At 41.6% G+C, this 17,184-nt stretch overlaps 1 protein-coding gene across 2 annotated transcripts in view; it reads right to left on the bottom strand.

Moving 5' to 3' along the window:
• Positions 1-17,184, bottom strand: part of LOC120062252 (E3 ubiquitin-protein ligase RNF130-like) — a 78,522-nt gene that overhangs the window by 25,155 nt on the left and 36,183 nt on the right. For both annotated transcript variants that reach the window (XM_039012077.1, XM_039012076.1), the window contains exon 4: positions 2,618-2,868. In XM_039012077.1, coding sequence (XP_038868005.1) covers positions 2,618-2,868 — 251 coding nt within the window. The remainder of the gene's footprint in view (positions 1-2,617; positions 2,869-17,184) is intronic.

Genomic DNA, 17,184 nt, shown 5'->3' with positions numbered 1-17,184 from the left:
AACACAGCCCCCACTGATTAATACTGCACTCTAGTGTGAAAGAATACACTGCGGTGTGTGCGTGTGTGCGTGTGTGTGTGTGTGTGTGTGTGTGTGTGTGTGTGTGTGTGTGAGAAAGAGAGAACATGTGAGCATTGCAAACATACAGAAGCAGTTGACTAGGCAGTTTAATTAGTTTGTGGGGTTAAACTAAAACAAACAAAAGTTGGTGACCTCTTGCCGCCTCAGAGAGGAGAGACAGTGAGTGATAGTCTTTAAACTCCCAGTACTTAGTATTTAGTGACCACAGTATTTAGTGGCCACAGTATTTAGTGACCACAGTATTTAGTGACCCACAGTATTTAGTGACCCACAGTATTTAGTGACCCACAGTATTTAGTGACCCACAGTATTTAGTGGCCACAGTATTTAGTGACCCACAGTATTTAGTGACCACAGTATTTAGTGACCCACAGTATTTAGTGACCCACAGTATTTAGTGACCCACAGTATTTAGTGACCACAGTATTTAGTGACCACAGTATTTAGTGGCCACAGTATTTAGTGACCCACAGTATTTAGTGACCCACAGTATTTAGTGACCCACAGTATTTAGTGACCCACAGTATTTAGTGGCCACAGTATTTAGTGACCCACAGTATTTAGTGACCCACAGTATTTAGTGACCCACAGTATTTAGTGACCCACAGTATTTAGTGACCCACAGTATTTAGTGACCCACAGTATTTAGTGACCCACAGTATTTAGTGACCACAGTATTTAGTGACCCACAGTATTTAGTGACCCCAGTATTTAGTGACCCACAGTATTTAGTGACCCACAGTATTTAGTGACCCACAGTATTTAGTGACCACAGTATTTAGTGACCCACAGTATTTAGTGACCCACAGTATTTAGTGACCCACAGTATTTAGTGACCCACAGTATTTAGTGACCCACAGTATTTAGTGACCACACAAACACAGTTGGTGAAGGGTTGTTTCAGATAGATAGCTAGCTAGAGAGGAGTCTCGCCCTGTCAGATGCTACATCGATCAGCACTGTTTGTAAACAGTCTTAAATGGCTCCTTGTTTTGTCTTCTTTCCCACAGTTGTGAAATGACATTGAAGGTTTATACCACAGAGGGAAGGACAAAAGGAAATTAGGCTATTTAAAACAATTGGGACAGGACCCACTCACCTCTACTGTCCTCCACTATCCTGGCTTAAATTTCTGGCACAATTAAGGTACTAAAGGTAGTGTCTTAGACCAGACCAACTGAAAAGGGGTGTGTGTGTATTTTTAAAGATGCCAGACGCTAAGGAAGCAGAGTTTTACAACAACGACCCTCCATTAAGGATTCATGAACGATTTATCACATAAACATTTCATGGCTGTTTTCTCTCACAGCGAGAGAGCGAGAGAAGGGGGGAGACAGAAAGAGAGAGAGAAAGAGAGGGTACAGAGCGAGCGAGAGAGAGCAGAGGAAGGTCAACCGAGCCAGACATACAGTCAACATCTGGAGGTCATGAAGGTGACTGGCGCTTCACCTGCTATCCACTTCTTTTACCTAATATGAGTCCTCACAGACAGTCGACTGAATACTGGTATGTCAAAGTGACATTGAGAGCATATGCCTCAACAACATTTGTCACCACTATCTAAAGATGTTTGCACTCAATTGTTAATAACTTCCATTTTTTTTAAAAGAAGCTGGATTTTTTGTAGCCCTGGGTATTCATATCGGGACGTCTGCCTCCATTCTTAAGAAAAATATGATGGGAGAACTAATACCATTAGTACCTGACTGCAATAAAACCATTCAAGTGTGGTAACTATGAGCTAGATGTGTGGATCTCAAGTTAGGATTGGATGCTAAGAAAAGATGTGCAGTTTTTCCTGTTACATATATTTGAAATACATAATTCAAATACTTTTGAGTATTTTGTCATTTGTATTTCAAATGGCCTGAACTACAATCCAATGTATTTTGTAACAAGATACTTTTGAGACCTGTACATTTGTTTTTGTCTGTACAATTTGTTATAGTGGTTCATAATTTGGTGGCCCCCTTTCACCCTGCATTGGTATCAGAAGTCTTGATGGCACTATGGTGCGATAATAGAGTCTGCTAAATGACCAACATGTAAATGAAAAAATGATCACTTGCAAAGCATGCTGGGTATTATTATAATGAGCTCCGCCCCCGAAAGAAAGCAGATAATAATAATACCTGTTGTGCTTTTGTTCATTTTTACATGCACATTTTGGTCATTTAGCAGACACTTTTATCCAGAGTGATTTACAGGCAGTGCATTCAACTAATGTAGATAAACAACCACATATCACAGTCATAGCAAGTAATGTGTTTATTTGTTACCGTCACTGAGAATGTTGTTATAGTGAAGGCATGTACTTGGCAAGTATTTTGAAAATACAAAATACCTGTAGGTATTTGTATTTTGTATTTTATCAAAATACAACTCTATAAAAGTACATTGATAAATTGGTATTTTTGTAACAAGATACATTTTGATGTATCTTTTGCCCATCTTTGACCCTAAGTACACAAACACCAAATAAATACCATATTGTATAAAAAAGCGTAACCATTAGCAAACATACTCTATGTCCTACCTGGCTGCGGTCACGTGCGTTCGTAAAGCGGATCTTCTGGATGAAGTAGAAGATGAGCCAGGCAGAGGAGATGATCATGAGTACGATGAAGGAGATGGAGACGAAGACCAGGGAGCCGCGGTTGATATTCTTGGCCTGGCCACGCTGGCCCACCACCACACTCACCAGCACCGTCAGGTTCCTCTCCAGCAGACCCAGGATCTCCTTGCCGTACGACTCAGTGATCATCACCGCCACAGTGTCACCCGTACCTAATGAACACAGTAGAGGGGAGTTAATAGTGGCTAGGTTTTTGTGGTAATCCAATCAGAGCTTTTGCATGTTTTCTTGTGACACGTCAAGTCAATGAAAGCAATGACCAGTTAGTCCCGATCCATGACTTTGGAGGCAGTCAGTTAGCATACACTTATTCACAGTTTGCACATGTCCCCTCCACTATATTCAATCTGCCATGTCAGATTTAAATGTCAGATCCATAACACAATAACTACTATTGGATAGGCAATTTCGCGTCACCCATATTGACAGGATCCACAGAGCAAAGTCAATAACAGAGCCCCTTCCGATTCTAAATCTGTAGATTTAAAGGCTTTCCAACCAATTTCTCTTTAACCACGATGAAAAGACCCACAGAGCCAGTCGCCAGTCAACAGATTCTCATTCCTCTACGTGGGCAGATGTAGGATCATTAATCAGTTCCCTGCGTTTGCATTTCAAGGCGTTAAGCCCCTGGAGCTGGGTTTTAATAGGGTGGCATGGAGAGAGTCTGCCATCCATCTGCATGGCATCACCAGCCAGTCCCAATAGACAGTGTCAGTGGATCAGATCTACTCTCGAGCGCAACCCATTCCTCATCTACTAAGACCGGGTTCTGAACACCTGCACAGCCAACACAGCTGTGTAGTGACGGATTGAATATCCCATGGCCTGAGGGAATACATGTGGAGACAAGAGAAACGTGTAAGAGAACGTATAATATATCCATTATGTGAATAGGGGCTCCTGAATTTTGAATACCCTATGTGAAGAAATGTGAAACATTATGCCAACAAAGGTGATGTGGTATAATGGAATTCATTCATGGACAATGACCGCAATGCATTGCAGAGCATTAGCCAGTGGAAAATAATCATTGTTTATTTTAAACTATATAAGCAGTGGTGGAGCCATCTGTGATCATCATAAACACCTCCATTTTAAGTTGGTGGTAGTAAGAGGGTCCAGGCAGCTGACTGCTACAGGCCAGGGGGAGTCATGTTACTGCTGGAGACGACTCCTCTCTGTCCCTCGGGGCTCTTTTACCACAGCTTGCCTTACCACTAATAGCAGCTGAAAGTGCACTGTGTCTGTCTGCGTGTGCTCGTGTGTGTAAGCGTGTCTACTGTACATCAGTGTGTGTGTACGGGAATCTGTCTAAATCTACGTGCCTGTTTACTACACATCTGTGTGTGCGTGCGTGCGTGCGTGCGTGCGTGCGTGCGTGCGTGCGTGCGTGTGCGCAGTTTACCTTGCCTCAGTGTTGACGAATGGCACACTGGTCACACACACACCAAGGCCGTGAGATTAAGACAACAGGAAACATCCACTTTGAGTGGAGAAAACATGAGGCCTCTACCTTTCTCCTGTAGCACACATTCTCTATTTTCTAGAGACGGTGACTACCTGCATTCGCACTGTGATATAAACCTCTCTTTCTTTTTCTTCAGACATCCCTCCTTTTGAACTTTGTATTTTTTTTTTCCTTACAGACATCCCCCTTCCTCAATGATGTCAAAATGACAAAAAAAGCCAGTACCCAAACTGCTTCATCCTCTTTCCCGTGTCAGATATTTTGTTTGTTTTTTGCACTTCCAGAATTAAACCAACATTGTGACGAAAGAAGCATCAAGACTATCCTTCACAGATCATTTGGCTCCTAAAGTCCTTGAAAGTTTGACTGTGAATTATCAATAATGTTACCAGATGGTAATTCCTCCAGAATTGGCCTTAAAACATCTGTTTTCTTAAGAGAAAGAGATCAAAAGAAAAAGGGAGAGACAGAAAGAGAGAGAAAAGGGCTGTAATTCAGAAGGCTGGGTATAATGACTCCCTGTCGTGCAGGCTGAATGACAACAGTTAAGTCATTACACTATTCTTCTCTCTACCCCTCTCTCTCTCTCCCTCCTTCTCTTTCTCTGTACCTATCCTTCCTTCCCTCCCTCCCTCCCTCAGTGGAAGCCCTCTCTTAAAGGTGCCCTTTAGCCAAACGCCACCTGGCTACTGACTCAGCGTGTTTGGGGAGCACGGGTGCCACGAGATATGGGGTGATTGAGAGCACCCTTGCACTGAGCTACCTGACAAACAGCGAGAGGATGGAGGGAGGAAGGGATTTCGTCACTTCAAACTCATGTGCCAACTGACCACAACCATCTTTCTTCACTTCAAATTCATGTGTCAACAGACCACAACTTAATTCAACTGCACCAAAACAGTACTCTAATAGACGGGTTGGTTGTTTAGCAACAAAACCGAGGCATGAACAACTATGGGGCAAAACCGACGGGGTTGGCTTAGATTGTTGACAACATGTTGAAAACGAAAATACATTTGCACAATGAGCACTTGTCTCTCAAATATTTCACTACAGTTGTTGGTTAGTTAGTTAGCGTATTTTAGTCATATTAGCATTGACATGAAATCAGTAAAAACACCTCAAACCAAGAAATGGTATCAATGAAACGAGCTGAAACGAGCCACTTACAATTCCCCACATGGCAGTGTCAATCTTGCTAGCAATCTGGCCATCCAGAATCACAACAGGCTGACTTCTGCCCCATGGAAGCGCACACATCGTTTTTGTGACATTGTCAGCTAATCCATCTATGGTCCCAAATTGAAGGGCGTCCACAGAACAACCACATTGTGGTTGGCTTGTGGTCAACCGCCGCAAAACAAGGTTCAAATGAACAGTAAGTTGTTAAACCACTGACCGACAACCTAGTTGGTCTCCTGCTGACTATTGCAGTTGAGCTATGTCTACTCAAACACACAAATACGCACGCACTTACGCATGACACGCACGCACACATGCACAGAAAGACCCAAACGCAACCCTCTATAGATAGGAATTGCACCTCATTTCAATCGAAATTGGCCCTCACTTCACTATCTAACGGCCATAAAGCAAGCAGGACAAACAACAAAGAGAAAGAAACCTTGACCTGAGGCACGCCCCCCCCCCCCTGCCCCCGGTCCTAATACTCTACATACACACGCACCAGCTCCGCTTATCACGAAAGAAGTGCAGCTGGCTTTACAATATGCTCTATTGCCCAGGGTTGATGGGAAATCACGGCCAGTCAAAACTATGGCGCTGCACAACGGGCCGCTCCCATGAATCATTGGTTTTATGGGGCTAGGCTATGCTAGTTCACCATAGACCAAGCACTGAACACACATGTAGGGACCTGGCCGGGCTAGACTAGGCTAGGGTACCATAGACCCAGCACAGTACACGTGTTGTACCAAAAGCCCAGGGGGGAAATCAGCCATGACTCACGTTGACTTATTAACTGCCAAAGGTGTGGATGTGAGTGTGGGAGGTGGATAGCAAGAAAGCAGATACGAATGTGTGCGTTTCTGAAAATCTGTGGTTATTTCTTTGGAAAACATAACCCATTTTTTTTTTAATGTAAGATTAACTAGTCCCCTTCCCTCCTCTGTAATGCTGAAAACATAATAACAAGCTGACACAGAAAAAGGAGCGATACCTCGGGTTGACCTTGGGACTTTCAAACTTCACTTAATTTGGATTAAACACATAACGACTTCTGGACACGTGATGTCTTCTGATGGAACTCCACACCAGTTACTCATAAAAACAGAACACAGCTAAAGTAGTTTCCTTTTATTACAATTCAATCCTTGTTTGTTTTCTACACCTACTGACGATAGCTAAGTAATTCGATTTTAGTTGCCAAATGTCGTCCTACAGTAAATGCATGATGGCATAAGGGCAACGTAATGTTAAGTGGAAGGTAGCCTAGCGGTTAAGAGCATTGGACTAGTAACCGCTAGGTATCTGGTTTCGAATCCCTGAGATAACTAGGTGAAACATCTGTTGTGCAATTTTTTTGTGTAAATAGCTCTGGATTAGAGTGTCTGCTAAATGACTAAAATGTAAATAATGTTGCTAAGTGTCAATGACTTTGTGCAGAGGGGAATGACATATGTGACCGACCACCTCGATTCGGTCTTATGTAGCAAAATCTGAAAGTGTTTTTTATATTGGATAAAAATAGAGACTCAGAGCTACTAAATGGTATATCATACACTGCAGTTAAGGAAGAATGGGAAAGCAATTCTGCTTTGAAAGTTGATGCACTTGTAACCCCACTTTTGAGAAAATGGCCTCGAATGTTTGGTACACCTACAGTACTGGAGAGCTCTTCGTTGTCTACAACTATTCCGCCTCTTTCACACCCTCTTAAGCCTTAGCCCCACCCATCTCTTTAAGGATTCACATGTGAGGCCATGTGCTAAAAAAGGGGAAAAAATATGAAATTTCCCACTGCAAATTGAGGACACACAGACACACACACACCCCCACCCCTCCACGCGCTGCTTCTAATCTACAGCTTTTTTTGCAGTGAGAACGTGCAGGGAGGTATCTATTTAGGCATATTAAAACACAACAATTTTTTTCCAGATCATGAGTATCATCCGATCCAACTAACAATTGTCTATTTACAGACACGGTTACGAGTATGGCCATGTCAGCACACCCCTACCAGACACACTTGTCTAAATTGATGGGTAATGTGAAAGAATTGCTATAACCACCCCACAGACACATCTAGCTAAGTGGATGGGTCAGTATTGTCTAGACATGTACACAGTGGTGTAAAGTACTTAAGTCGTACTGTACTTTACTATTTATATTTTTTGATGTCTTTTACTTCACTACATTCCTAAAGAAATTAATGTACTTTTTACTTCATACATTTTCTCGGACATCCAATTAATTTGTTCTTAACTGACTTGCCTAGTTAAATAAAAGGTAAAAATAAAATAATAATATTACAAAAACAAAAAAAATCTATCAAAAAGTACTCGTTACATTTCGAATGCTTAGCAGGACAGGAAAATGGTCAAATTCACGCACTTATCAAGAGAACATTCCTGGTCATCCCTACTGCCTCTTACCTGGCGGACTAAAACACACATGCTTCATTTGTAAATTATTTCTGTTGGAGAGTGCCCCTGGCTATCCGTAAATTTAAAAAACTAACATTTGAAATGATTTTTACTTTTACTTTTGATACTTAAGTATATTTTAGCAATTACATTTACTTTTGATAGTTAAGTACAGTGCATTCGGAAAGTATTCAGACACATTCCCTCTTTTCCCATTTTGTTCCGTTACAGCCTTATTCTAAAATTGATTAAATCATTTTTTCCATCGCAAAGATTCAACCAAGACTTCAAACTAAACTTGTTGAATACCTGGTCTGCATACCCACTGTTGCAAACCCATTGCTGCTTGAATGAATCTTGATAACAAAAAATAAAATAAAAAAACGCACTGCCAAGGGTCGCAAATGCAAGTGTTTTGGTCGCAGTTTTGAGCCCTGCACACACACAGCCTACAGGTTGTGGTCTGATAAAACCCCAAAACACAGTAAGACGCTGAACTAAAATGAGACTGCAGGGACCACAAGAGCAGGCATAAACAAGTTGAGCTCTCTCTCGCTCTCTCTCTCAGCAGTTATCTGTAAATCTCCAAAGCTAAGTCAAGTTTCCAGACAGGCATTCACCACAGAGGAAATCAGACAGAGCCAGGCAGGCACGTGCCCAGGCATGTTTACATGCCTCACTCTTTGGCTTTGTTTTATGGGTGGCGCCTAATGGCTGAACCTAGACCTGCCGTGATGGCTTGCTTCCAGATACTGATCCAAGGTCTGGTTCAGTTTTTTCCCCTTATGGTCAAGGGTAGGATTGGCGAAAGGTCAGCTTTTCCTAGACCTGTGACTATGAGGAAATTCTATTCAGAGATTGTGTGACTAAATGACATCCTTTGCACCCCATTACAATACAAGCACTTCACAGTAAAAGCACCAAAGCAAGGCTTTTTCTCGTTTTCGTCCTCTCTTTGTCTCACCACCATCCCCATACACAACAGAGTTCAGAGGCATGTCTATGAACATTAACACGCACACATAAATCCTCATCAGCACAGTCAAATTTGCTGTTGTCAGTGTGCCATCCTCTGTGAGGCTGATGTCTCTCTCTGCCCCATATCTCCACACAACATCTCTGGTACAGTGCCTTCAGAAAGTATTCATACCCCTTGATTTATTCCACATTTTGTTGTGTTACAGCCTGAATTCAAAATAGATGAAATAAAAAATTTGCTCACCCATCTCAACACAATACCCCATAATGACAAAGTGAAAACATGTTTAGACATTTTTGCTAATTTCTTGAAAATGAAATACAGAAATATATAATTTAAATATGTTTTTTACATTCCCACCCCTGAGTCAATACATGTTAGAATCACCTTTTGAAGTGATTACAGCTGTGAGTCTTTCTGGGTAAGTCTCTAAGAAGCTTTGCACATCTGGATTGTGCAATATTTGCACATTATTCTTTAAAACATTCTTCAATCTCTGTCAAGTTGGTTGTTGATCATTGCTAGACAGCCATTTTCAAGTCTTGCCATAGATTTTCAAGCTTATTTAAGTCAAAACTGTAACTAGGCCACTCATGGACATTCAATGTTGTCTTAGTATGAAACTCCAGTGTATATTTGGCCTTGTGTTTAGGTTATTGTCCTTCTGAAAGGTGAATTTGTCTCCCAGTTTGTGTTGGAACCAAGTCTTCCACTAGGATTTTGCCTGTGTTTAGTTCTATTCCTTTTCTTCTAATCTCCCCAAAAAACTTTAGCCCTTGCCAATGACAAGAATACCCATAACATGATGCTGCCACCACCATGCTAAGAGTGGTACTCAGTGATGTGTTGTGTTGGATTTGCCTCAAACATAACGCTTTATATGCGCTGACCAACTCGCACGATGTAGGACGTTGAATTGCACAAGCAATATATAAGATGCCGGAGCTGTGTCTATTTCCGAGATAAAGAAAAACACCTGAATTTCCAATGTAGCAATTGCCGAAGGCTATAGAGAAGAAGTTGCTACTTTGAGTCAACAAATCGCTAATTTGTACCAGCTATTGGGGAAGCCACATCCTCCTACCTTCTCGTTCTCCACTCCATTGGCAGCAAACACCACCAAGCTGAGGGGAGTCTCACCATCGGGAAGACTATCGTCGTTGGATAGGCCATTGTCGCGGGGGGATGCTGGTTCTTCTCCAGAGGCTGCAGCTAGCGGCTCCTTTGTGGACCAAGATATCCAACCATGGAGACACATCGCAGTACGGCGTGGGACTCAATGCCAGCGAGGACCTCGATCTCGATCCTCTACAGCGACGGAAGCAATGAGTGTTCTCCAGACGTCAAACAGCTTTGCTGCTTTAGATCCTGACGTTCCAGCGCCTTCAGGTCCGCGGTCATCTGATCCGGATGATTCTTATTCTGCCCGCGCTGTGTTTGCGCCAGGAGCTCTGATCCCCGTGATCTGTGGTGGCCGAGTTGGAGTTGGAAAAACCAAGAATAAAAATGGAGCTGTGCAAAAGGCTTCGGAAGAAAACAATAACGGTAAACGGCTAGCTACCGTTTTAAATCGGGGGCTCAATGGTAAAGCAAGCATCAATCCAAGATACACGCACACTTTGTTTTCCAGGTGCTAAAGTCACCGAATAAATTTGAATTTTACCAGTAGTCAAGAAGCAGATTCCCGACCTGACAACAGTTGTGTTGCACGTTGGTTCAAATGACATTATGGGAGTGAAGTCTGAGAGACTCAGAAACAACAACTTGTTGCTCTTGGAAACAGCTCGAAGCCTTGTGGGAAGAAGCGTTATCTCAGGAACCATCCAATCTCATCGCCATTGTGGGACAGAGTTTTATTCATATGTGGTCTTTTCATCTATGGCTAATGCGTCTTTCTAAAGACATGGGCACGTCATTTGTTGACAATTTTGATTGCTTTTTCCAAAAACAGAGGAACTTCGTCAATGATGTTATTCATCTGGGTAAAAATGGCATCCGCCTCCTATCATCCAACATGGAAAAGGTACTTAAACAATAAAAATTATATAGGGCTAGTCCCAGTATTGCTATAGCAAGTATTGTATCAGACTACCCTTTAACCACGTTTTCATAAACGTAGGGGTAATGTACTTAGTAATCTTGTCCCCATTCACTTGGTTCACACTGGCGATTATACTTGTGCAAACACCTCAAGTACCCCGGTTGATAGCAACAATCCACGTTTTTAAAAACTGTAAGGGACTTGGGTTTTTACATTTGAATATACGTAGTATATGTTGACGTTAGAAAAATGTACTAGTGTTTTGTATTTCCATTGCCGATAAACACGCTCCGTACACTAAGGTTAGAGTAAAACATTTCTGATGCTATTCGTAAAAGAGATGTAGAATTGGCTAAGGCTAGAGAAACGTATTCTTGTTCTGACTGGCTGACTTTTAGGCCGCTGAGAAACCTGTGCATCAGACTTGTTTGAAGAACAAAATCGGATTACTATGTGACTAGTTTAAATGACTTATGGGAATCCAGCCAAATTCTGGAAAGTAGTTAAAACATTACAGAGCAATATGCACTCTACACTCCCAAATCAGATAGGGTTGGATACTGGACTCATTACTGATAAGAATGCCATTGCTAATGCCTTCAACAATCACTTCATTGCAGCAAGCAATCTTTCTGAGAAAATGTCAACCACAAATGACGGAAGAAAAGATACACATGAAGGGATTATGCATGAGTATGCTGATGGTCAGGGTTTCTCACTAAGCCTCTTCACAGAGGAGAAAGTTATTGATGCCTTGCTAGCCATAGACACTAAGCAAGCAACAGGGGCTGACAAACTTGACCCAGGGTTGCTGGCTAGAGCTGCACCACTTATCTCTGGTGCTCTTACTCATATTTTTAACCTCACGCTGACCTCTGGGGTCATACCAAAGATTTGGAAAACTGCCTATGTGCTGACTCTGCACAAAGGTGGGGATACTGGTGACCTTGATAATTATCGACCAATCTCTAAGCTGTCTTGTCTTGCAGAAATGTTAAGAGTCATAGGTAAAATGTACAGCTGCGCTCTTTCTTGTCTGACAACTGCATACTGAACAAATTTCAGTCCGGTTTTAGACCAGGGGACAGTAGTATCACAGCCACCACACTGGTTGTAAATGATATTGTAAAAGCCTTGGATAAGAAGTTGAACTGTGTTGCTTTGTTTGTTGACCTGTCGAAGGCTTTCGATACAGTTGATCATTCTCTTCTGCTGAAGGGACTGACCTCATTGGGGTTGGCCTCAGATACATGTTTGTGGTTTCAGAATTATCTCAGTGATAGATCTCAGGCTATTATTTCAGATGGGGTAAAATGAGATTTTGTCACTGTACACAAAGGAGTCCCACAAGGTTCGATTTTAGGTCCTTTATTATTCACTATATACATAAATTATATCTGAAACTCAGTGAAAAAATTCCTTACATTCCTGCAATCTGACTTTCAATTGCTTCAAGATGCACTTGTAGATCTTAGGCGGGTGCTTAATTCAAGTAAAACTAAGTATACTGTATTTTCACAATCCAATTTTCACAATCCAATTGGAAAATCTGAACATTGCTATCCATGATGGCTCTCTTTTGGAACGTGTTCCCACCTATAAATACCTTGGAATTTGGTCAGATGATAATATCTCTTTTAAAACTCATATAACTGAGCTGGTAAAGAAGCTGAAATTGAGAATGAGATTTTTTATAGAAATAAATCTTGTCTGTCATCACAGAAAGGAAATTGTACAGGCCACTTTTATGTCAGTGCTTGATTATGGCGATGTTTTATATATGCATGGATCAGCATCAGTACTGAAGAAATTGGATGCAGTGTATCATGCAGCGTTGCGCTTTGTTACTGGTGCAAACTTTTGCACACATCATTGCTTTTTGTACACCTCGGTTGGCCGGGACTCCCTGACATTTAGAAGGGCCAAACACTGGTTGATATTGGTTTATAAAGCTGTCTTACAGAAACTTCCTAATTATTTTAACAAAAAAATCCAGTGGCCAAACATTATTTATCAGACTAGGTCACGGGACATGCTAGTCCTAGAGATACCCCAGGTTCACACAGAGTTAGGCAAAACGGCACTTGAATATCATGCTCCACACTCATGGAATGAACTGCAGAGAGAACTCCAGTTAGATGTTTTGGTGCCTGTAAGATAGTTTAATGCAAATTACATGAACTTTTATTATGAACTGTGATTGCTTTTTGTAATGTGTGTTTTTCTCATAGATGTTTATCAAATTTTAATATTTTTAATCTCCAACTTTTTTTTATATGTTTTACATTTGTTTAGTTTTAAATTCGTATTAATTGCTTTGTTGTTTTTATTGTTGTATCACAGGGCACAACTGTAAAAGAAACTCAGCTCAGCTTGTTTCTCCTGTTTAAATGAAGGTTAATAATATGCAGGACATAAAGTGTATTTCTTTGCCACATTTTCTGCAGTTTTACTTTAGTGCCTTATTTATTTATTCCTTTTTACAATATTTATTTATATTTCTACTTTAGAAATAGCCACCAGATGGTTTTTCAAGGTATTTGGTATTTGGAAATAGCCACTGGATTTTTAAAGATTTGAATAATTGTAAATACCTGCAGTCACTTGTGCAATACGTTAGGAGAAAAAGCAGACTGCGTTCTTCATTTCACCTGCTCATTTATTTTTCATTATGAAGCTTACCGGTAGTCCCCAGTCACATGGTGTTTCTTTACAAGCACACAACAACGAGAGACCGGCGCCTTGTGAGTCACTCACTGTTGTGCAGCACGCGCCAGGTGATTTAGTTATTGTATCTAATTCACAACTAAATGTTTGCCAGCTAGATATCTTATAACAATTAAGTTAACCTGTTTGGGCTGCAGGGGCAGTATTGAGTAGCCGGATAAAAGGTGCCCATTTCAAACGGCCTCGTACTCAATTCTTGCTCGTACAATATGCATATTATTATTACTATTGGATAGAAAACACTCTCTAGTTTCTAAAACCGTTTGAATTATATCTGTGAGTAAAACAGAACTCATTTTGCAGCAAACTTCCTGACAGGAAGTGGAAAATCTGAAATCGATGCTCTGTTCTAGGCCCTGCCTATAAAGGTCCTTGATATTTATTAGAATACATGCACTTCATACGTCTTCCACTAGATGTCGACAGGCAGTGAGAGAAGAAATGAAGTGTATAACTTGATCTGGGGTCGAATAAAAGCTCTTTGCATGACGTGTCACCAAATTCCTGTTTTCTGGAGAGCGCGTGAAGGGACCTGGATTTGCCTTCTGATAAGCTGTCGTTATAGACGACTAATATCTCCGGCTTTGATTTTATTTGATACATGTGACAATATCATCGTAAAGTATGTTTTTTCAATATAGTTTTATTAAATTATAGATTTTTTTTTTTACGTTAGGCGTGTTGCTTTGTCTGCGTATGTTCAGGAAGGAGAGCTTCGCGCCACTTTGCTAGCTTTCCGTGCTAATTGACTGGAGAAGAGGACATTCTAAATCCAAACAACGATTGTTCTGGACAAAGGACCCCTTGTACAACATTCTGATGGAAGATCAGCAAAAGTAGGACCCATTTTATGATGTTATTTCATATATCTGTCGTACATGTGAACTAGTAGTTTGCGGCCAGGTTTTGGGCACGCTCTCGCCATAACGTAAACTGCATATCGTAATGAAGTTATTTTTAGAATTCTAACACGGCGATTGCATTAAGAACTAGTGTATCTATAATTTCCTATACAACATGTATTTTTTAGTTATGTTTATGAATAGTTATTTGGTCAGAATATGTGTGTCAGAAAAAGTGTCAGAAAAATATCCGGACGTTGTGGGAAAAAGATGCTACGTTAGCACAATGTATAACCACTGATTTCAGCTCTAAAAATGCACATTTTCGAACAAAACATAAGTGTATGTATAACCTGATGTTATAGGACTGTCATCTGATGAAGCTTATCAAGGTTAGTCAAAAATTATATATCTTTTGCTGGTTTGTTACGATCGCTAACTGTTGCTGCTGGGGAATGGCTTGTGTTTCTGGCTATTGTGGTAAGCTAATATAATGCTATATTGTGTTTTCGCTGTAAAACACTTAAGAAATCGGAAATATTGGCTGGAATCACAAGATGCCTGTCTTTCATTTGCTGTACACCATGTATTTTTCAGAAATGTTTTATGATGAGTATTTAGGTATCTGACGTTGGTGTCTGTAATTACTCTGGCTGCTTCGGTCCTATTTGTGACGGTAGCTGTGATGGTAGCTGCAATGTAAAACTGATTTATACCTCAAATATGCACATTTTTCGAACAAAACATAGATTTATTGTATAACATGTTATAAGACTGTCATCTGATGAAGTTGTTTCTTGGTTAGTTTGGTTGGTTCTTGGTTAGTTAGGTTGGCTTTGTGCATGCTACCTGTGCTGTGAAAAATGTCTGTCCTTTTTTGTATTTGGTGGTGAGCTAACATAAATATACGTGCTGTTTTCGCTGTAAAACATTTTAAAAATCGGACATGTTGGCTGGATTCACAAGATGTTTATCTTTCATATGCTGTATTGGACTTGTTAATGTGTGAAAGTTAAATATTTCTAAAAAATATATTTTGAATTTCGCACCCTGCACTTGAAGTGGCTGTTGTCATATTGTGCCCGGCTTCGGGCTTGCAGCCATAAGAAGTTAACTGTCTAAAATGTGCTTAATGCTCTGCATTTGTGCATTTGGTTTGATACCATAGTAGCTAGTTAGCTATCTAGTTAACGTAAACTCACTCACTTTTGTACATCGCCTTGGTCCGTACAATTGACCTTATTTTAGCGCCCAAAAAACGTAATACTTCCAGATCAACTCTAATGTCAATACCATTGTAAAGCACAATTTCTCCCCTTTTCCAACAGAATTCATGCCGAGACCTCCACGCTGCCCGTTTCTGCATGATTCAAGAAGGCAATGAGCTCCGTCGGGTCTTTAAAAAAATGGCGGGTGGGGAAGCGAAACTAATGCGTGGTAGTGAGAAGGAGGAGATGTATGGGAAAACTGCTTTTTTTCACTCGATAACTGCGTGGGACCGGTACAGCTGGCACCGGGCTGATGACACGCACCTCAGGGTGAGTGCGGGGAAGAGGCACAGGACGTACTGGACTGTGGAGGCGCACTGGAGACCTGATGCGTGGGACCGGTACAGGTGGCACCGGGCTGATGACACGCACCTCAGGGCGAGTGCAGGGAAGAGAAACAGGACGGGCCTGACTGGGGACACGCACTTGAGGGAGAGTGCGAGGAGCAGGAACAGGACGTACTGGGTTGTGAAGGTACACTGGAGACCTGGTGTGTATAGCCGGCATCAATTGTTCCGGAACTTTAACACACGTTTCAGGACGAGTACGAGTAACTGGCACAGGTGGCATCGGACAGCTAACACGCTCCTCTCTCTCTTCACTCTCCTCCAATTTGATCAACAACTCCTCGAAGGTCTCTAACTCTCCCCTCCGTTCACTCTCCTCCAATTTGTCCAATAACTCCTCGACAGTCTCTTACTCACCCCTCAACTTCGCCGACTGCTCCATGTGCCCCCCCCCCCCCCAAAATTTTTATTGGGGTTTCTGTGGCCTACCTCCCCGACGTCGTTGCTGTCCTCTCATGCTCCTAGGCAACTCTCGCCAAGGAAGGCGATCCTGTTCTGCCAGGATTTCCTCCCAAGTCCAGGATCCCTTCCCATTCAGGATCTCTTCCCAAGTCCAGGATACTTCCTCCTCCTGGGCACGCTGCTTGGTCCTTTGTTGGTGGGATCTTCTGTCACGATCGTTGTAATGATGAGACCAAGGCGCAGCGTGCATAGAGTTCCACATCATTTTAATAAACTCACTAAACAAAAGCACAAACGAAACGTGAAGCTACTAGAGTGCACAAAGGCAACTTACTGTAGACAAGATCCCACAACTAACAATGGGGAAAATGGCTACCTAAATATGATCCCCAATCAGAGACAACGATAAACAGCTGTCGCTGATTGGGAACCATATCAGGCCATCATAGACATACAAACACCTAGATGACCCACCCTAGTCACTATCGCGCTCCAACCAACACAGTAAAAAACTGCTTACTATGGTCAGGGCGTGACATTCTGAGTATGCTTGTAATCGTTTAGGACTTTGGAGTTTTTCAGGATAAAAAAGAAACGGAATGGAGCTAAGCACAGACAAAATCCTAAATTGATTTAGTCTGCTTCTCACCAGGCACTGGGAAATTAATTCATCTTTCAGCAGGACAATAACCTAAAGCAAATCTACACTAGAGTTGCTTACCAAGAAGACAGTGAATGTGGCCGAGTTACAGTTTCGAAATCTGCTTGAAAATCTATGACGACCTG

The sequence above is a fragment of the Salvelinus namaycush genome, chromosome 17 (assembly GCF_016432855.1).
Source record: "Salvelinus namaycush isolate Seneca chromosome 17, SaNama_1.0, whole genome shotgun sequence".
Classification (NCBI taxonomy): Eukaryota; Metazoa; Chordata; class Actinopteri; order Salmoniformes; family Salmonidae; genus Salvelinus; species Salvelinus namaycush.
This window is presented reverse-complemented; position numbering and strand designations above follow the sequence as displayed.